Source organism: Brachycentrus maculatus, unplaced genomic scaffold (genome assembly GCF_059751285.1).
Source record: "Brachycentrus maculatus isolate JH-2025_06_01 unplaced genomic scaffold, ASM5975128v1 h1tg000196l, whole genome shotgun sequence".
NCBI lineage: Eukaryota > Metazoa > Arthropoda > Insecta > Trichoptera > Brachycentridae > Brachycentrus > Brachycentrus maculatus.
Genome location: NW_028280947.1, coordinates 1,846,680 through 1,869,090, shown reverse-complemented (window position 1 = coordinate 1,869,090; position 22,411 = coordinate 1,846,680). Strand labels below are relative to the sequence as shown.

General features: G+C 34.1%; 1 protein-coding gene across 15 annotated transcripts in view; it reads right to left on the bottom strand.

Annotated features, from left to right (window-relative positions):
- mtd (TLD domain-containing protein mustard) overlaps positions 1-22,411 on the bottom strand; it is a 315,010-nt gene that overhangs the window by 74,916 nt on the left and 217,683 nt on the right. For 8 of the 15 annotated variants that reach the window (XM_088263104.1, XM_088263106.1, XM_088263103.1 and 5 more), the window contains 3 exons: positions 15,218-15,283; positions 9,932-10,029; positions 7,371-7,429 (listed from right to left, as the gene is read on the bottom strand). In XM_088263104.1, coding sequence (XP_088119230.1) covers positions 7,371-7,429; positions 9,932-10,029; positions 15,218-15,283 — 223 coding nt within the window. The remainder of the gene's footprint in view (positions 1-7,370; positions 7,430-9,931; positions 10,030-15,217; positions 15,284-22,411) is intronic. The other 7 variants (XM_088263107.1, XM_088263119.1, XM_088263098.1 and 4 more) reach the window with 1 other exon arrangement.

Here is a 22,411-nt window from a genome sequence, read left to right as displayed (position 1 = left end):
AATAAACAAGTACATTGGCGGGCTTATTGCTAGAAAGCAATATCTTCCAGCCAACCAAAAACAGACCAGTGATATTGATCAAAACGTTTGATACCATATAAAGCTGTATGCAATCGATATATGAGGGTAGATAGTACTTGAACATTTAAAAAAACATAAATAAGAAATTAACATTTAAAAAAACATAAATTACAAAAGATGATAAAAGGAAAAAGGGAGTTTAGGGAAGGAGGTAGAAGGAAAAACTAAGGTAAGCAATAGAACACTCATAGGCGTTTCTTGTTCTATACAAACAGTACGTTAAAGACACTTTTAAGCATATAATTTATATTTGAAGCACTAACTTTGTGATTTTTCCATTTTATAATTAAAATGTTGCTTTGTTGTCCGCCTCCGTAGTGTAATGGTCAGCACGCTCGGCTACCGTTCTGGAGGTCCTGGGTTCGATTCCCAAGGGGGGTAAAATAAATATAAGTGATTTTTTCACTGTAATATTTATTCAATATTATTACCCTGGACTGGTATCTGAAGCGGAGGGCTGATCACCTTTCCTTCATGTGTAAACGATCAAGATAACACTGCGTTTATATGACGCAGTGCCCTATGCATCATTGGGGTGCGGATAAGGGTTTTATTTTTTTTATTTTGTTTTAAAATCACTATAAATATTTTATTATAATTAAGTTATAATAAAATATTTATGGTGATTTTAAAACAAAGTTAAGATAAAGATTTTAAAACAAAGTTTAAGCGTTTCCAGCAAACAACGTGTTAATATTGAAAAAACATGTTATTTTGTTGTTGTTAATAAAAATAATAGCATTTTTAAAGTTACTTATAAGATCGTCCGCCTCCGTGGTGTAATGGTCAGCGTGTTTAGCTACCGTGCTGGAGGTCCCGGGTTCGATTCCCAGGGGGGGGGTGAAAATAAACATTAGTGATTTTACATTGTAATATTTATTTAATATTACCCTGGACTGGTTCCTGATGCGCAAGAGTGATCACCTCGCCTTCATGTAAGTAATGATCAAGATAACACTGCGTCAATTCGATGCAGTGCCCTATGCACCATTGGGTGTGGATAAGGGTTATAAGTAAGTATAAGTATGTACACTATGGAAATTTTGCCCGTTTTCGATTCTAGCCTGGTTTGAATTTAAGTCCCACAATTTGGTGATAAGTGAACACTTAATGACTGCATATCAGCGCCGTGTTATGCTTATCCACTATCCGCAGGTCGGTAATCCCCTGCCAAGATCACGATAACGCCGTTGCTTATCAGTAAGAAAATAATGTGCATTATTTAGTACATCCGTTATGCTAATCTTAGCCTCAGACCATGGGACTTTTTTCGATGTATCTTAATACGGCACTATCGTAAAATGTATAATGATAAGAAAAACTCACATTTTACCAAAAAAGCTTAATGAAATCGTTTTTAAAAAAATGCAACATGTTTTTTGAGAACTTTATATAAAATTCTTCTAACTCTTATGCGGAGCATATTGTCCTCTCAGGATCTTTAAAAACTTTGCTTCTCAGTATTGTATGTATGTCACACACACACAAACAAACACACACACACACACACACACACACACACACACACACACACACACACACACACACACACACACACACACACACACACACACACACACACACACACACACACACACACACACACACACACACACACACACACACACACACACACACACACACACACACACACACACACACACACACACACACACACACACACACACACACACACACACACACACACACACACACACACACACACACACACACACACACACACACACACACACACACACACACACACACACACACACACACACACACACACACACACACACACACACACACACACACACACACACACACACACACACACACACACACACACACACACACACACACACACACACACACACACACACACACACACACACACACACACACACACACACACACACACACACACACACACACACACACACACACACACACACACACACACACACACACACACACACACACACACACACACACACACACACACACACACACACACACACACACACACACACACACACACACACACACACACACACACACACACACACACACACACACACACACACACACACACACACACACACACACACACACACACACACACACACACACACACACACACACACACACACACACACACACACACACACACACACACACACACACACACACACACACACACACACACACACACACACACACACACACACACACACACACAAATATTTTGTACTAATCTTTACGTTTCTGTGGTTAGCTATAATTGGCTTGTTTAATGTATATCTTTTAATTGTTTTGTTTTACACATGTTGCTGTTGTTAACCCAAATAAAAAAAAAATTAAAAAACACAAATATTTTCTCTAAAAACAGTAAGACAGTTTTATAAGACTAACGTGGTTGGTGATAAAAGCAGAAAAAGACCGACGAAAATTTGGCATGATCGAGTATTTTAAATACTTGGGCGTGGTCAGGTCAGGAGTCGGAATAATCGGCGGGTATGTGCGAGGAGACACATGAATGTGAAAGAGGCGAAAATTGTTTGCAAAGATTGATTGGTGCGGCGCTCCATTGTCCCTGCCTACGTGAACGGTTAGTTAGTTAGTCATATTGACATTAAGAATATTATTGAATCAACAAACATTATGTAGGTGTTGAAATATGCGCTATTTACACAGACTGCTGCGTCAAGTGCATCTGGATCCATATAATTTTATTTGAATTTTAAAGTTTGTTCAATATGCAAAGAAACTTATTAATTCTTGATTTCACCTCTCCATGCATACCGCAACAACCGTGCTGTCCCAGGCTATCCGTATTACCACGCGCAACATGTCCAAAGAACTGAAGAATCCTCCTTATACAGACATTACCCAGAGTCAAGCCATCCAAGTGGATACAGCCAGTTCTCAATAAAAGTATATAATTCATCGTCTCATTCGAAATTGTTGAAGACGTTGTGCAATGCGGAAGAGAAAGAAGACGTTTCTGGAGAAATCATGCGGGAAGAGCAAGTTCGGATCCAGCGGTGAGGATAGCAGTGGACAGTAGCATAAGCGGGGTCAGACCCCCAGGAAGACCACCTAAACGATGGAGGGATAGCTGGTCTTCCACCTCCCAGGAGCGGACCGGAGAATGACAGGACATAGTCCTAAAAAAAGAAGAAGAAGAATGTGGGAAGAGCGAATGTAGGGCGAGTTCGGATCGAGTGGTGAGGACACCACTCGATCCGAACTCTTCCTACATTCGCTCTTCCCACATTCTTCTTCTTCTTTTTTTAGGACTATGTCCTGTCATTCTCCACAGTAGCAGTAGCAGCAAACAGTAGCATAAGTGGGATCAGGCCCCCTGAGAAGAAGAAAAGAAGAAGAAAAAGAAGAAGTCTTATTCGAGTGCACATTCAATGCGCAGGCGATTTAATTGGCGATAATTCCACACGCGTCACGCCATGTTTGCACAAATGTGCCCTCCCGCCCGAGGCATTCAAACCCCCCCTCCCAAGTATTTAATATTAACAATTAATATTCAAAACCGTCGACAGATGGCCCGAGCTCGGTTTGTTGACAGTGCGAAATTTAAATAATCCTCAAATGTGCGCAGAGACCCCGCACAGGCTTCTTGGAATTCAAAGACCCATTGTCCCTCCCCGGCTTATGTCTAAACAGCTGGCTCGAAGAGTAATATTGGCAGAGCGTGTTTTAACAGCCAATCCACGGGATGAATCATCACTTTAACCCTTTCCTGTCCTATGTCGAATATCATTCGACATTTTTTTTCTTCATCACTTAAGTGTGAAAATTTAGTGTTAAAAACAATAAAAAACCGACAAGACACACAAGGTGGCTTGGTGGGTCTCTGCAAAAAAAAAGTTCTAAATATGTACGAATTATGATTTAAATAAATGTATAAAAAAAATTAAATAAAAATTCTCACTCATATTTAGTGTGTAACATATCGCTCACTCCTTTCAAGAACGCCATAAATCAAAAATTGTCAATTTGTCATTCAGTTGTGCATGTTTTTGGAATGCCCAGAAAATGTACCATATCACAGCACAAGAGACATATTTTTAACTTAATATTTACCCGCTACAGGGCAAAAAGTATTGTTTTTGCATTTTGAAGGAAAGGTATGGTTTAATTATTTTTTTAAATATACTAAATATTTTACAAATGGAGAAAAAACCTTCAGGTTTTACCTAAAAAGATCTGTTACACAGTAAAATTTCAATAACTTCCTTGATATTTATTTTTGATACATTGTATTATATTTTTTAACTTGAAAAACATTCTCCTGAAAAATCAAGTTTTTTGATTTATGACGTTCTTGAAACGAGTGAGCGATATGTAATAATAAGAGATTGTATCCATTCGAAATAAAAATAATTTTTTAACACAAGTGTAGTTTTATTTTTAAAAAAAACTTGGATGTAGTGTTTTACCCTGTAATGCTGTAAATCTATTGTGGACCTGATGGAATTATTTTTGAAAAAATTAAGGACCGGAAAGGGTTAAACAAAACGCTCATTCGTATTTTTATCCCGAGTTATTCTACGACAATGACACGATCGGATAATTTGGGCAGGATTAATCATGAGAAATGAAAAATATAGTCTTCTCCACCTAATCATTGTTCCGCGGTATGATAGATAATCCTGAAATTATCCGGAGCATTGGTCTGTATGTTCCCGATAGTTACCTAAGACAGCGTCGGCATAGATTGTTTCACATTCCTATACACAGGACCAACCTGCCGATGGTTATGCCTGTAGGAAGAGCTACCGCTATGTTGAACAATATCACATTGGATATTGATCTGTTCCATGTGTCCGAAGGAGTTTTCCGAAACGGGATTCTTCTACACATTTAACAAGAGTCTTCTTGCTTACTTTTTAATTTGTTTTTTTAATGTGTTACGCCTTAAATGTTAGTTTGTAATGTATAAATTAATTATTGAATAAATTGAATTGAATTGAATTGAATAATACAAGGAAAGATTGAGGAGCAATGAACTCAAGGACGCCGAAGGACATCATGGCTGAAAAACAATGGTTCGGCAGAAGCACCAAATCTCTGTTCCAAGCTGCAGCATCTAAATTGAAGATAGCCATGATGATCGCCGATCTTCGTTACAAGTGGCACAGAAAGAAGAAGAAGAATCGATTAACCCCCGCAGTTTAGTCTCAATAACAACAATTCTTTGCCTCAATAACAAGCTCAAAGTCAAAATTCAAAGAGCATTGATGCCAAAAAGCAGTTCAATACGAAAACAATAACAAATATGTTTTTAAGAGACAATTTATGTACGCATTTGGGACTGCATACATGAATAATTTATCCCAGTGTACTCTTGACGCTTTGTTTAAATTAACCGCCCAACATATAATATGTGATGTAAAAAATATTTAAAGTTTGCTTAGGATCAGAGATGACTATTAAGATCTTTGTTTTAAATAAATACATATAAAGATATATTAACAAATATGATTAAATTAAAATGCTCATGGAAATGTTTGAAATGACGGTCAATTTCGTGTTTCTTATTTGCAAATTTTGACTAAAGTTTATTTGAAAAATGCAAATTTTCCATAAAGAATAAAGTGTTGTATAAAATTCTTTTTATTTCCTTTTATTTGTTTACTTTGGTTCATGGCTTGTAAAAGCGTAAGGCGACTTTAGTCGATTTACGCGTCCAAAGGCTTAAAGGACATCCTGTGTAAAAGAGACATATCGCTCACTCCTTTCAAGAACGTCCTAAATCAAAAAACTCGATTTTTTAGTAGCACGTTTTTAAAGTTTAAAAATATAATACAATGTATGAAAAATAAATATCAAGCCACTTATTGAACTTTTTACTGTGCAACAGATCTTTTTAGGTAAAACCTGAAGGTTTTTTCTCCATTTGAAAAATATTTAGTATATTTAAGAAAATAATCAAACAACACCTTTTCTTCAAAATGCAAAAACAACACTTTCTACCCTGTAGCGGGTAAATATTAAGTTAAAAATATGCCTCTTTTGCTGGGATATAGTACATTTTCTGGGCATTCCGAAAACAAGCACAACTGAAAATAGATGATTTTTTATTTATGACGTTCTTGAAAGGAGTGAGCGATATGTCTCCTATATTATTCTTATTTTATATATGTTCTTATTTTAATCTTCTTACGTAGAAATTCAATCCATTAACAACTCTCATTAATTCCTCTCCTTTCCTTTTCCTTCCTGCAAATTCTATTTCTTATACCATACCCTTACCCTTTTACTCCCTTCCTCACACACACACTCCCACTCTTAATAATTTTATATTTATCTCTTAATGCTTTAATAGTTATTATAAATTAAATGTGGAATTGTTTAATTGGCTTTATTTTTATTAATGTAACTATTTTTGTTAATGTAATGCAATGTTTATTATTGTTAATGTAACTATTTTTTATTATATACTTTTTTTAATGCTGTTCGCCTTCGTAGTGTAATGGTCAGCACGCTCGGCTACCGTTCTGGAGGTCCCAGGTTCGATTCCCAGGAGGGGTAAAAAAAAATATATAAGTGATTTTTTCACTGTAATATTTATTCAATATTACCCTGGACTGGTACCTGAAGCGGAGGGCTGATCACCTTTCCTTCATGTGTTAACGATCAAGATAACACTGCGTTTATATGACACAGTGCCCTATGCACCATTGGGTGCGGATAAGGGTCTTTATTTTATTATTTAATGTTAAGCTGTATAATACCAAAACAAATAAAATAAATAAATTTTCGCCCGAATACAAGCCGTATCCCGTACGTTCGGGTACAAAAAAGTATACCCATAATCACAGCAACATTTGCCATACGTCAAATTGTTCCTACTCGCTCTACGCATGTGAATATATCACATTAATCAGTAACTCTCCTCCGACGCGTCCGTGGTGTAATGGTCAACACGCTCGGCTACCGTACTGGAGCTTCGGGTTCGATTCCCAGAGGGTGGTCAAATAAATATAAATGATTTTTTCACTCTAATATTTATTTAATACCACCCTGGACTGGTACCTGAAGCGGAGGGCTGATCACCTTTCCTTCATGTGTTAACGATAAAGATAACATTAGGTTTATATGATGTAGTGCCTATCGTTAGTATCATGTAGTAGAAGAATGGTTTACTCTGAATACTTCAGAGATAATGTCGTAAAGAAAGATTGGAAAAACCGTGCATATGTTTTCGTTTACAGTTTTAGAAAGGGTATACTAATAAATATTTAAAAAAAATCTGTACTCACAATGTACGTAGTAGTTTTTATAGGTGGTACAGGAATTCGTTTCACTGCTTCTTCTTCATCTAAAAAAAAACAAATTACATTAATAAAAAATAAATAATTTTAAATGTAAATTATTCAAATAATAAAAATGGAAGTTATGCACAAGTAATTTATTTATATCTAAAAACGTATGTATGAGGAGACATTTAATAAATTGTGAACCACGTATTCGCCATGGAACTTAGAACTAGAAACTGCTGAAATGCGAATGCTATGGTCAGCTAGAGTGTCCCTTAGAGGCAAATAAACAGTTCACGCATTCGTAGAAGCCTGGGTATAAACGACATCTATAGTAAGGTAGAGGAAAGTCAATTAAGATGGTATGGGCACATAGGACGTAGAGAACCTGAACATATTATGAACCAGCAATCGCCATGGATCTTCCTAGAAAGACATCTAGAGGAAGACCAAAAAATTCATGATTCGAAGGCATGACCTAGGTGACGTTGTATATGATAGAAGGACCTACAACCTGAGGACGAGGAGAGCTGACCTCAACAATCTACCAAGACGATAAGTTGGGATGGAGCCAGTAAAAAGAAGATATATGTATGAGGAGATGCATGAATATTCCATGGCGAAGATTGTTTGCAAAGACAGATTGGTGTGGCGTTCTATTCTCTCTGCCTACCCCGCGGGAAGCGTCGAGATGGTTAGTTAGTTTATTTTTTGTGTTCTGTGCGTGTCATGTCAGGTGGTACCCCTGATGTCCTCTATCACTTGAGAGTAATTGTCCTTATAGTTTATTTATATAAAACACGTGTTTATTTAGACCCTCCTGGGAATCGAACCCGGGATCTCCAGCATTGTAGCCGACAGCACTAACTACTACAATATAAAGGTGGATAAAAACAATACTTAAAAACTAACATTGAAATAGATTAATACACTCAAACGTGTTTGATAATGTCCTAAGAAGACGAAACGCGTCATGTATTAAGATATACATAAATAAATGTTAAATTCAATCCAACAAAAACCTTGTTTTATTTTGGATATATTACCCAACAATACATATGATCCTGCTATATTTTATCTAGAGGTTAGATGTGCCGCAAAGACAAGAAAATATATTGTAAACAAACCAACATCAGATATATCGCTCACTCCTTTCAAGAACATCATAAATCAAAAATCGTCAATTTTCAGTTGTGCATGTTTTCGGAATGCCCAGAAAACGTACTATATCCCAGCAAAAGCGGCATATTTTTAACTTAATATTTACCCGCTTCAGGGCAGAAAGTATTGTTTTTGCATTTTGAAGAAAAGGTATTGTTTAATATTTTTTTTAAGTATACTAAATATTTTTCAAATGTAGAAAAAACCTTCAGGTTTAACCTAAAAAGATCTGTTGCACAGTAAAAAGTTCAGTAAGTGGCTTGATATTTATTTTTAATACATTGTATTATATTTTTTAACTTTAAAAACGTTCTCCTGAAAAATCAAGTATTTTGATTTATGACGTTCTTGAAAGGAGTGAGTGATATATTAAATTGTCTTGTAATTTTATTTATTGCTGTCGAAAACAAACAATTTCCAATGTCGACATTTAAGTTTTATCTCTAGGTTATAAATAGCATTAAAACAACACTATACATGATATAAAAAAACATTATCTCTACATTTCACCTAGCTATATAAAATTATCGTTTCTTCATTTTAAAAGTGTTTAAACGTAGCAATCAAGAGATGGCGCTAGTAAGCGCTTGTCACTTAATTCAATAAAACTTTAAATGAATATATATTTTGCAGTCGCCCAGTGAAAGGATGTTTCTGCAAGAATCAAGTCTTATTTTTATTTAAAAACAAAAAAATAAAAATAAAATTAATTCAAAGATTGATTTTTTTTTTTACATAAGCTGTATACATATTTAAAAATTTTTTTCAGAGATCCACCAAGCCACCTTGTGTGTCTTGTCAGTGGAGTTCTTTTTACATACGTTATTTTATTGTTTCTTATATTATTCTTCTTTTATTATCTATTTTAACTTAATAAACAAACAAAAAAGAGAGAAAAATAAAAACTATTTTACAATTTTCATAAAATTAACTCTTGATCATTTACCCATTCCTTTATTTTGCCTTTGTTCCATATTTTATTTTTCCTCTTACCTCCATCGGCTACAAATGATTTTAAAATATTTGGAACTATATATTGAAGTTTCTTGAATGTTTTCCGCAGATACTTTGTGGCACATTTTATATAATATTAGGATTTTTATGGAGTGTGTGGAAGTTTTCGGTGAGAGTATTTTAATATTTTTAATATTCTTGATTCAAAATAAACCCTGATGATGACAATGTATTGTTGAAACCGGTAGCCTGAATTGTATTAGTAAAAAAAGTGGTGAAAATAAAGTTAATTAATTTTATAAAGATATTATATATTGAAGTATTCTACTCCCATATTTATTTTTAAGTCTTAGGACTATCAAACCTTCATTGTGGGTAAATCGTGTATCATGGTTGTGTACTAGAAATGGTTGTGTATAGCAATAATATCTATTTTATTATGAACTCACCTTTCTGAACAGAGTCGAATCTACCCTCGACTTTAGAGCGAAGAGAGTCAAGATCGAAGGGGGCCGCGAAGCCGTGGTCCACGGATCTGCTTTTAGACCTGCAAATTGAGAAAACCAACAAATTAGTAAAAATCAACAAAGACATTTCATAAGTGGTTTTCGGGATAGCTTTCATCAGCTCATGTGAGTGACCAACAAAGTAACGTAACGGAATTTAGAAATTCCAAAAAATCAGTGTCACTGCAGCGTTCAATACTGATTGCAGTCGAGTCATTTTATTACTTGAAAGACCCATGTATTTACCATTACAATAATGGACTCTAGATACTGCAAACGCATTTATCAATTGACGGGCACCTTCAACTAGCAGATTCTAGCGAACGCTCTTAATTTGCCTTAGCTGATAAAAACATGTACCTACTTGTTGTTTTGCTGATTTGAGTCTTAAGAGAGATATCAGAATCTAAAAACACGTCCAGCAATTTGACAGCCGGTGAAATGGTAAAATAATTGGCGTAAAATATTGTTTATTACCACTTATTGACTACCAAGTTCAGAGGTTAGACGGATGATTACAGTGAAAATTTGTGATAGTAAAATCATTAAAAAACATATATTTAAAAGTCAAAATTCGTAAAACAAAAATATGAGATAATATCTACATGATATGAAATCAGAACTGGGATGAGAATAACATCGATATTTATACAATATTACAATTTTTCATCAGTTTGCGGCAAAATTAAAAAAACAATATATCAACAATGAAAAAAATGTGCTACATATATAGGCATGCCGCTGAAAAATAACACATTGACTTAGAAAAAAGTTTTGATGTTTAGTTTGACATGCCAATTTCTGCTTCGATTAGTGATGAAACTTTTATTAATTTTCACGTAGGATGTAATAGTACTTACCTCTGGAAATCTAGAATTATTTCAGTGGAATTGTTTGAAGTTTGGGATTATTGAAAACAAGGATTGGAGGGAAATTTCTAACCTAACCTAACTTGACCCTGCGAAATCAAAGGTAACCAAACCTTAAATATATGTGTGTGTGTGTTTATATATCTTGATCGATACTTACACGAAGGCAAGGATTACTTTTGCGCTTCAGGGACCATTCCAGGGTAATATTAAATAAATATAAGAGTGTAAAATCACTTTTATTTATTTTCAACCCCCCCCCCACCTGGGAATCGAACCCGGGAGCTTCAGCACGGTAGATAAATACGCTAACCATTATACCACGGAGGCGGACTGAGACGGTATGTGTGTGTATATATATATTTATATATATATATATATATATATATATATATATATATATATATATATATATATATATATATATATATATATATATATATATATATATATATATATATATATATATATATATATATATATATATATATATATATATATATATATGTGTATATATATTTATGATCAGTATTATTATACTTAATAAATTGATGTGAAGAATAAGTATTTAGTAATGTCGTTTTAAATGCTAAAATTGCAAAGCGTGTAGCGTCCTTGAAGTGATTTCTCTCGAAAATATAAATTATCAAATAAATTAATAAATTTTCGATCGCCGGATCGACGAAATATTCCATCAAGCGGTGCTCGACTAAAAAAGTTTGAGAGCCCGCGATGCAGAGCTAGAGAAGGGCAGCAACGGGGCGATCAATCATCCCGCGGCGGGGTAAGTTGTTACAGTTTAGCGACGGCCAAAACGGACGGCCGCTTATTAACAGCAGGGGGCAATAGAGACGGCATTCGGAGCGGCCTAATGGGGGTCACGTTCAAAACGGCGGGAGCTGCGGATCCGCGACCTTTGCGAAAGGGGTATGTCGTTAATTTGGGCAAACTTTCATGTGCGAGCGTAAAAAATCGCCGGCGCGAGGACAAAACATCGTTAAAACCCTTTAGGCCGGGTTTACATTGGGTCAGTAAACTGACTTCAAACACAAGGCAAGTAAGTCACTGATCACTCGGTAATTAACAATATAACGTCCAATTTGTTAATTAAAAGTTAAACACTTGTATTTAAAAAATATATAAACATAAAAAGAACATCCAATTTGTTTATTAAAAATTAAACACTTGTATAAGACCATTAACTGAGTTTCATTTCATTTCACACGACTGGTTTCGATCTTTTCATCTTTAAGCGATCACAAAAATCAAGGTAGCTTTGTGATCACCTGTCAATGAAACCTCTTTAGTTTTCGAAACTAGTAGAGTGAAATTAAATATAACTCAATTTGTGGTCTAATACAAGTGTTTCATTTCTAACTACGATTAAAATTCTAACTTTTTCTTAAAATATAATAAAACGTCCAGTTTGATTTATAAAACGTATATCAGTGTCAGGTTGTGCTAATGTGCAAAGGCAAATGGCCGCAAGTTAAAAACAGTAGTTTTGAGATAAACGATTTTATAGTTAACTTAAAATGATGCTTTTTGCCAACACATGTATCAAATAAATTAAATTTTGCGGCTATTTGGATAATGAATATCTCGATAAAGGAAAGAGATATAGCAAATCTGTGATTGTATATTATAGAGGCCAGTTATAAGAATGCTTTGAGCCGTGTTACGCCAAACAGCCGCAACTTGTGTTACGGCTAGTTGCCTTTACACATTAGTGTGACTCTTAAATCAGAGTTTCTCGGTTCGAACCCACTCTACCACAATTTGATACCTATTTCTAATAATGAGCCGCTTAGGCTCACAGAAATAGTATGAAATTGACATATTTGTGTAAATAATAAGGACACAAATATTTATCTTTTAACTCTAGATAACTAAACTTTATTTGTATAATAGATACAATGCCATTTGTGGATCGCACAATATTGACATTTCGCTCACTCCTTTCAAGAACGTCATAAATCAAAAAACTTGATCTTTCAGGAGAACGTTTTTAAAGTTTAAAAATATAATACAATGTATTGAAAATAAATATCAAGGCACTTATTAAACATTTTACTGTGCAACAGATCTTTTTAGGTAAAACCTGAAGGTTTTTCCTCCATTTGAAAAATATTTAGTATATTTAAAAAATAATTTAATATCTTTTTTTTCTAAATGCAAAAACAACACTTTCTACCCTGTAGCGGGTAAATATCAAGTTAAAAATATGCCACTTTTGCTGGGATATAGTACATTTTTTGGGCATTCCGAAAACATGCACAACTGAAAATTGACAGTTTTTGATTTATGACTTTCTTGAAAGGAGTGAGCGATTTGTAGTAGCAGCTGTGCGGAAAAGTGATTTATTGTGAAATGTCTCTTACATTAATTCCTAACAAACCAAACTTAAGTGCCATGTAACCGGTTCCTATTTTTAATAAATACTTTTTATTAAGTTTCACGTTTTTAATCGCATAGTCCGCCTGTTTAGTTATTAAGGGTTTGAAAAAATCATACGACAGGGTACGCCCGTGTAGTATGGCGCGTCTCAGAATAATCCATCCATCACCCGGTGACAGGAGGAAGGGGGGCGGAAGTGGCGGAAGGGGGGAAATAATAATCAAGAGGGGGGAAAGATGACAGAACGAGAGAAATAGGACGGAAAATTGGATAAAACTTTCCCGGGCTCAATCGGAGGGATGATTTCGTCGGGGCGGAGCGCGCACAATGGCTTAATGAGGAAATTCAGCGTTTATTTTTTTTATAAAATAATAATCTGACGCGTATTCGGCGCCCGACAGGCACTACAAGTGACAGCTGATGAGAAAATTCGTAAATGTGATGCGTCACTGCAGGGGTCTCACTTAGGGTACTTGTTGAAGTGTTATATAAATTTGTTTGTGTGTGTGTGTCAGTCTGTGTGTTTTTCTGTGTATGTCTGTCTGTGTATCTGTCTGTCTGTGTCTGTATAACTGTGTGTCTGTCTGTATGTCTGCCTACCTGTCTATCTAGATAGATTTGTGTCTGTCTGTCTGTCTATCTGTGTGTCTATCTATCTGTATGTCTATCTGTGTGTACCAATCTATCTGTCTGTCTTTGTGTGTCTATCTGTGTGTGTGTATCTATCTGTGTGTGTGTGTGTCTATCTATGTGTGTATGTCTGTCTGTCTATCTGTCTGTCTATCTGTGTGTCTATCTTTCTGCGTGTCTGTCTATCTATGTGTCTGTCTGTCTTTCTATCTGTGTGTCTAAATGTCAGTGTCTTTCTGCCTTTCTATCCGTGTGTTTTTGCGTCTGTCTGTCTATCTATATGTGTATCTCTCTGTCTATTTGTGTGTCTGTCTGTCTGTGTGACACGTTGCGTCTAATATTATAAAAGTATTTTTATTATTTTAAACTTTCAACAGTATCTTGAGAATAAAAGCATTATAAATGTGTAACTTACGCGAGGTTTGCGAAGAGATATTGTTACTTCCCATGTAAAACTGTTACCCGTGAAGAGATATTGTTACTTCCAATGTAAAACTGTTACCGTGAAGAGATATTGTTACTTCCTATGTAAAACTGTTACCGTGAAGAGATATTGTTACTTCCTATGTAAAACTGTTACCGTGAAGAGATATTGTTACTTCCAATACAAAACTGTTACCGTGAAGAGATATTGTTACTTCCAATGTAAAACTGTTACCGTGAAGAGATATTGTTACTTTCAATGTAAAACTGTTACCGTGAAGAGATATTGTTACTTCCTATCTTCAACTACTACCGTGAAGAGATATTGTTACTTCCAATGTAAAACTGTTACCGTGAAGAGATATTGTTACTTCCTATCTTAAACTGTTACCGTGAAGAGATATTGTTACTTCCAATGTAAAACTGTTACCGTGAAGAGATATTGTTACTTCCAATGTAAAACTGTTGCCGTGAATATGTTTCTTTAAAAAAATGATAATGCATATGTTAGGTTTGGTTACCTTTGTTATCGTGGGGTTAAGTTAGGTTAGGTTAGGACAGGTTTATAAATACATAATGGCGAATCAAGTGTTACAAAGATAAATTACGAATAGCAATCTTATACAGGTCACGTTAGGTTACCTCATGTGAAGCAGGATACTAGGCTGTCCAAACTTAAAACACAGAAAGGGACATTTTTTTGTAGTACGTTTTTTTGTGCATTTTTGGACTAGAAGTAGAACCTACTTAGTCGAAAAATGCAAAAAAACCATACTCCAAAAAAATTTCCCTTACTGTGTTTTAAATTTTGGACAGCCGTACAGGTACTGTTACCTCGGGTAGTATTAGGTCGACTCGGGACATTACGTTACATTAGGTAAGGTTGGGTAAGGTAAGGTTAGGATCTTACCTCCTGTACGGCTGCTGGGTGATGCTCTCGTCGCTCCTAGAGAGCTGTTGGGAGGCCCGCCTGGACCTGGGTGCACAGTAAGAAAACACAAGCGTGATGCACAACATACACATGCAGCTAAAGAAAATCAAAACTCAAAACAAACGCAAAATCAAAAAGCTACACCCCTGCAGCGAAGTCGCAAGAAAATGCCCAAAACTTGTTTTAGAAGAAAAAAATCTCCCCATAGGAGTTATGCCATACTCTGGTAAAGTGATCAAATACCCGTTTTAAAAGAAAAAAAATGTCAAAATAATTGTTTTAAAAGAAAAAATCTCCAATTACGAGTTTTATTTTTTTTTTTTTTTACGTCTCAACATAGATGAAAAAGAATATGGAAGTCTGCGTGTTTACACGGCTTATGATTATTCAAAGGCTGGTTAAATGATCAAAAAAGCCATTTTAAAAGAAAAAAAAATCCAAATAATTGTTTAAAAAAAATTCCACTTTGGAGTTATTTTTTTACTTTTTTTGACATCTCAACAAAGATGAAAAAGAATATGCAAGTCTGGGTATTAACAGGGCTTACGACCTGTCATAGACTGGTTAAGTGGACAAATATATGTTTAAAAAAAATGAGCAAATAACTGTTTTTAAAGAAAAAATCTCCAATACGGAGTTTGTTTTGCATTTTTTTGACATGTCAACATAAATGAAGAAGAAAATGGAAGTCTGCGTATTTACACGGCATATGATTATTCATAGGCTGGTTAAGTGATCAAATACCCGCTTCACAGTAAAAAAAAATAAAACCAAATATTTTTTGGGGCTATTATTGCAACAATCCAGATATGTGCACAATTTGATCATTTTGTTCAATGTAGGTTTATTTGCCCTAATGTGAAAGCGAATCAGATCATTTTGTTCACTGTAGGTTTATTTGCCCTTATAATGTGAAAGCGAATCAGATCATTTTGTTCACTGTAGGTTTATTTGCCCTTATAATGTGAAAGCGAATCAGATCATTTTGTTCACTGTAGGTTTATTTGCCCTTATAATGTGAAAGCGAATCATTCTGCAGAAAAAAATCGTTAACCCAAACTTAAAGTCATAAATCGAATTCCTGCAATTATCATTGTTAGTTTTTGGCCAGTTCAAAAGCTTCAAATCACTCGGTAACTGATAACGATATCAAATCAATCGGTTTTAAAAGAAAAACCGATGGATACAATAAATAAATAAAACGGCATTTGTAATTAAGAAGGTACTTATTGATTTATTTTTAAATTTAGAGTAAAAAATCATCAAACAAAAAAATAGGCTAGTTTTTAAATTTATTAAATTTAGCTATATCACTATATTCAAAATAGTGACAAGAGGATATATTTAATTTCATTAATTGATTCGACAGTCACTTTGTGGAAATATGTATCCATTTTTAATTTAAGTTTAACTTGGTAAATACCACTACTTCTTAAAATCCATTATGACACGTGTTTCGATGCATTCTCCGTCATTTTCAAACACCGTGCGTTTTAAGAAACAGCGGTATTCACCGATCAAAACCTGAATTTAAAAAAGTACACATTCACGTAAAAGCCAAAAAAAAAATTATAGTGATTTAAAAACAAAGTTACATTTTAATTATAAAATGGAAAATCACAAAGTTAGTGCTTCAAATATAAATTATATTAACGCAGTAAGTTATAAACCAGGTTATATTTTTGGTTTAAAATCGCAAAAAATGCTTCAGAAAAAAGGTTTTAATTTTTAATTCACGAAGTATGAAAATCTGCATTAATTTGATATTGTTAACAAGTTTTAAATGCAAAAAATGTGATTAGACCAATTTAGTAGATTAATTCTTGAAAAACAAAATCATGTAGCTTTTTAATTTTGCATAAAAAATATATCTAAAACTAACATTTATATATAAGTATGTACATCCTAGAATCTAATACACATCTTTTTCTAATTGCATTCGCACGTTAACAGAGATCACATCTAAAATATATTGTGCTATTATTTCAAGATTAAATAAAACCATATGTGAATAAATATTTATTTAAAAAACACGAAATCCCATATGTCCTGAGTTATATATTGAAAGTGATCAGGATGGTTTATTTGATCTTGAACTAATGCATAAATAAAACATGTTGCACCTAATAAAAATGCATCTAAGTGTAAAAAAAAACAACATTCATGCTTCTTAACAACATGCTGGAAGATTTTTTTGCTGTAAAATATAGCATTCTTTTCTTTTTTAATGTTTAAATCAAGCAGAAAATGAGTAGACATTTTAAAACAAAATATTGCGTTGAAATCATTTTCAAAATGGCGTCAAATTCACGTTCGAATTCAGTTTGTATTTATGACCATAGATGTTCCTTATTTTGTTGGTAATTAAATTTGAATTTTGAATAACGTCAGTGAGCATAGAACACAGAAGGATTACGACTTCAGTGTTGACAGCAACCAGAAACGTTTTTTAAACTAATGTTGAAAATATTTATTAGAAGTAGGTAGGTACCTAGCGATTTAATATACACAGCGAGGCTCCGTGACCCTAAATGCCGAGCATTCACAAGGGGAACTGGGGCAACACAAAGTGACACGAAAATTCTTTGAACCGAAACGGAAGAACGGAGACGGTAAATTAAAAATCGCAATAATTGCTTTTCCCGCGGAATTAAAAGTGCTGCCTTATTTTCACAATGGACGCTCGAAGCAGCACTCGGCGGGATTTTCTGGAAATTTTTAACCCTCTTAAACAATTGTATTTTGAAGCACGGCTTGGATATTACGGCAGAGCCCGTGAAATATATATTTAAAAAATGTTTTTAAATGAAACTTACTAAGGGACGATTCGATAATCGATAACATAGGCCGTCATCTTTTTTTGGTGTTTTAATTTTGAGTAATTTGGGTACGCGGATTCCGAATATGAATTCAAATTCGAATTTGAATTCGTTTGAGTCCATAACGTAAAGATTAAATAAAAAAAAACTTTTGTTTTAGGGTGAATACCTTGGACAAGAATTGAGAGTGAAATTTTAAGAAAGCGTTACGTTTATCAGGCATATTTCGTTACATGAGTGAGAAGAAAGATAGCATAATCTTTAAGTTCGAGTTCATAAACATCATCCTTAAAATTTTTTACATTTCGTCTATTAAATTTTCCAAGGAAAATTTCATTTCGGACGCGAAATGGTCAGATCCTAAGCAAATTAAAAATAAATTGACGCACAATTTTAAGTTAAATAACTTTACAATAAACAAACAATAAAATAACAAGCAATTAGCTTGTAAGTCAGCATTCTGAATACAATACAAGCGCAAGGATTGAGTAACTCAACCGACACGGCAAGTAGGTGCATGATTTATTTCCCATACATAAGGTGGAATTCCTGCAATATGCGTTTTCCATTCCCCCCCCACCCTCCTCATTTATACCATAGAGCAGTGGTCTCCAAAGTGGGGTTCGCAGAAAAACGTCTTTGTTGTGTGATAAGGTCGTGGAAGATTATCATTAAAAGATTGCTAGTTCTTTGACTGGTGTATTCTAAATAAGGTAGCTCTAAGTGAGTGACTGGTTTCTAGGAGCGACAAATCTAGAATGCCGCCTGCCAGACTATGCGGGTATACTTATACACAATTGCGGATACATTGCTGTCATTACTGTGTCACCAGCATACCCAGATTCCTTACAGTCTTCAAAATACTTAGTCCTTTCGAGCGATTTAAAAAATTCTATTGGTATATATTACTTGTATGTATCTATGTAATATATAATTGTTTGTATAATCTATAATGTTTAATTTAATATAAATAAATAAAACAAATAAAATAAATAATAAAAAAACAAATAAATAACACTTAAACCAGCCTATGACGTTCGTAAGCCCCGTAAATGCCCAGACTTCCATATTTTTCTTCATCTTTGATGAGATGTCAAAAAATAATATAAATAAATAAAATAAAAAAACGATTTTCCGCATTTTACCGTTCATTTCCCCATGCAAACAATTTAAATATATATATATATATATATATATATATATATATATATATATATATATATATATATATATATATATATATATATATATATTTATATATGCGTACATATATGTATATATATAAAAAGGTTCCCGGTAATAAAAGTTTGAAAACTACTGCCATAGAGCGATGCCATCGCTTGTACAGTGTATTCGAATGCATTCAAGACTTTCACAAGGCGAGGGGCCACGTGATTAGACTTCATTCGCAAGCATGCAGTCTGGATTTTTTTCTTCTTTTTTTTCACCGGGAGTTGAATCATCTGGGTGACTGCGTAGCAAAGAGACAAAGAAGAAAGAGTGCGCAGAGAACCAGACAAGACACGTAAACGAGATGGTCCGACGACATAGCGGCTGTGGGGGGTAGAAACTGTCTGAAAACAGCAAGAGACCAAAAAAAGGAAGGATAGAGATGAAGACTAAATAAGAAGACACGCGTGTAAAGTGATCGTTTAGCCAGCCTATGACAGAGCAAGTTCAAAGTTTGAACTTTATAACTCTTTGAAATTCATCTTTTATGCTAACCAAACCAAACCCAACCCAACGATGCACTGCTTCGTACATAGTAAATGTAGAATTAGTGACAGAAAAAATATCTAAATCAACATTCTGGATAAAATAATGTTTTATTTTACTTCATTTCTTTATTAATTTGATATAAGGTAAGTGTCTATAATACTGACCTAGCCCCTATTGCTGACCTATTTCAAAGTAACAACAGATAATAAGACACTGGTTCAATTATTACTAATTTTTAATATTACCAACACTGCAGCCATACTTGTGTTATGTGATGACAATGTTTTACAGTCAATATTTTGATTTTTCATATTTGAAATATCAGTTATAGTTTGAACATCTGGCGAAGTAGCGCGCGCACACGGAAAATCCTTAACAGACAAGCCTAATCTTTCAAGTTTTATTTTTAAGGTGTATTATTTTTATATGATTGATATTTACTAATATTTTATATGTGTTAGTTAGTTTTGTGTCTTGAATTTACAAAAAACAAAGTATTTGTGAAATAACCATATGATTAATACAATACATTTATAAAATAAAAGTTGTCAGTATTACATTCACCCGAAAATTCAATACTTTCCTTTACTGACCTATAGGTCAGTAATGAGTAAGACGAGAGCATTTTTAAAGTTTACATAAATTTGTGAAAATTCTTAAATACGTAAATTTCTTGCGTGCTTTGGATAGCATACAGTTTGTGGATTATGAGGACCTAATTCTGACCTATATATTTTTGCTTGGTTTTGCTTTTGGTTTGCTTAGTTACAAAAAAAATATTATGATTTAATTCATTTGCTAGACATTTCTACTCTTAACACTCTTCTTAACACTTTTTACGCTGTTCCTCTCCAAAATATAGACTAAGCTCTTGTGCATGGAGAAGGACTTACACTTATTGTTATCGTTTATACTTATAAATGATAAAGTAGTTTTTTTTCATTGAAAGGCGTTAATTGTTACACAATAATTACACAATCAATACATTTTGCAATAAGGACACCAGTTATCATGTTCTAAATAAATAAATTACATTTTTATTATTAAAATGTAACTTTGTTCTAAAATCACTATAAATATTTTATTATAACTTAATTATAATGTCTACCGGTTTCGAAGCTAACCGCTTCTTATCCAATACTGAATCTCGATATAGAAGCGGTTAGCTTCGAAACCGGTGGACATTATAATTAAGTTATAATAAAATATTAATAGTGATTTTAAAACAAGTAACATTTTAATTATAGTTTTAAATAGATTTATATTATCCACTGACACTTCGTGATGGAATTGCATTTTAAATTTATTATTAGATTAAAACCAATATTTTCAGCTTTTCCACTTTTTTATTTGACCAGCGACCGGGTTTCGTCGTTACCGGCATCATCAGACTGGTGACCAGTCTGATGATGTCGGTAACGACGAAACCCGGTCGCTGGTCAAATAAAAAAAGTGGAAAAGCTAAAGATATTGGTTTTAATCTAATAATAAATTATAGTTTTAAAGATTTTAATTTCCTCAATTTTTTTGTATCTGTTCTGTTTTCATCAGTCGGAAACTTTACAACAAAACAGTTATTGAAAACTTTGGTTCCCAAATATTTCCAATTTAATTCCAAAAACATAAGAAACAAGTCAAAGATTTATCAGAGTGTACCTTTTGAATGAATGAACTATAATATCGTTGTGTAGCAATATCACGATGGGAAATGTTAGAAGTAAAAAGCAATGTATGTCGATGCTGTCGATAATGTCGATGAAGCTACACATACTAAAATCACGAAATTGTCAACTAGAGACCAATTAAATTTTTTTTAACACAGTTACAAAAAAAAACAATGTGAGGTTATATTCATATAGGGCATATAGGGCACTGCATCGTATAAACGCAGTGTCATCTTGATCGTTAACATACGAAAGAAAGATGATCAGCCCACCGCTTCAGGTACCAATCCAGGGTAATATTGAATGAATTTTATATTAAAAAAAATATTTATATGACCCCCCTGGGAATCGAAACAGGGACCTCCAGTACGGTAGCCGAGCGTGCTGACCACTACACCATTACACTACGGAGGCGGCACCATGGTGAATGATCACTTAACCAGCCTGTGACATGTCGTTAATGGGACAGGACACACATTCAAAATGAATAATATTCATAATATTTATAGTAACTACGAGTATACATATACAACTCCTTAAAAACTAACTAACCATCACGCCGCTTCCCAGCAGGGGTAGGCAGAGAGAATAGAGCGCCACACCACTCTGTCCTTGCAAACATTCTTCGCCTCTTCCACGTTCATGCATCTCCTCGTACATACCCGCCGATTGTTACGACTCCTAACCTGACCACTTTCAAGTATTTGGCATACCTGATCGTGCCATGTTTTTCTCGGTCTTCCTCTGCTTCTTTTCCCACTAACATTCGCCTCATAAATTTGTACAACTCCTTAACTACTATATATTCTCCATTTTCTAACAATGTTTCACTTTATCATTTTAACTGTGTATGTTTGTATAATTTGTAAAAAATGGCTTCGGCCATGAATAATAAACACTTAAAAAACCGTGAAATGAGTTATTGCTGCTAAAATAAAGTAAATATAATAAACAACATACAAAATGACAAA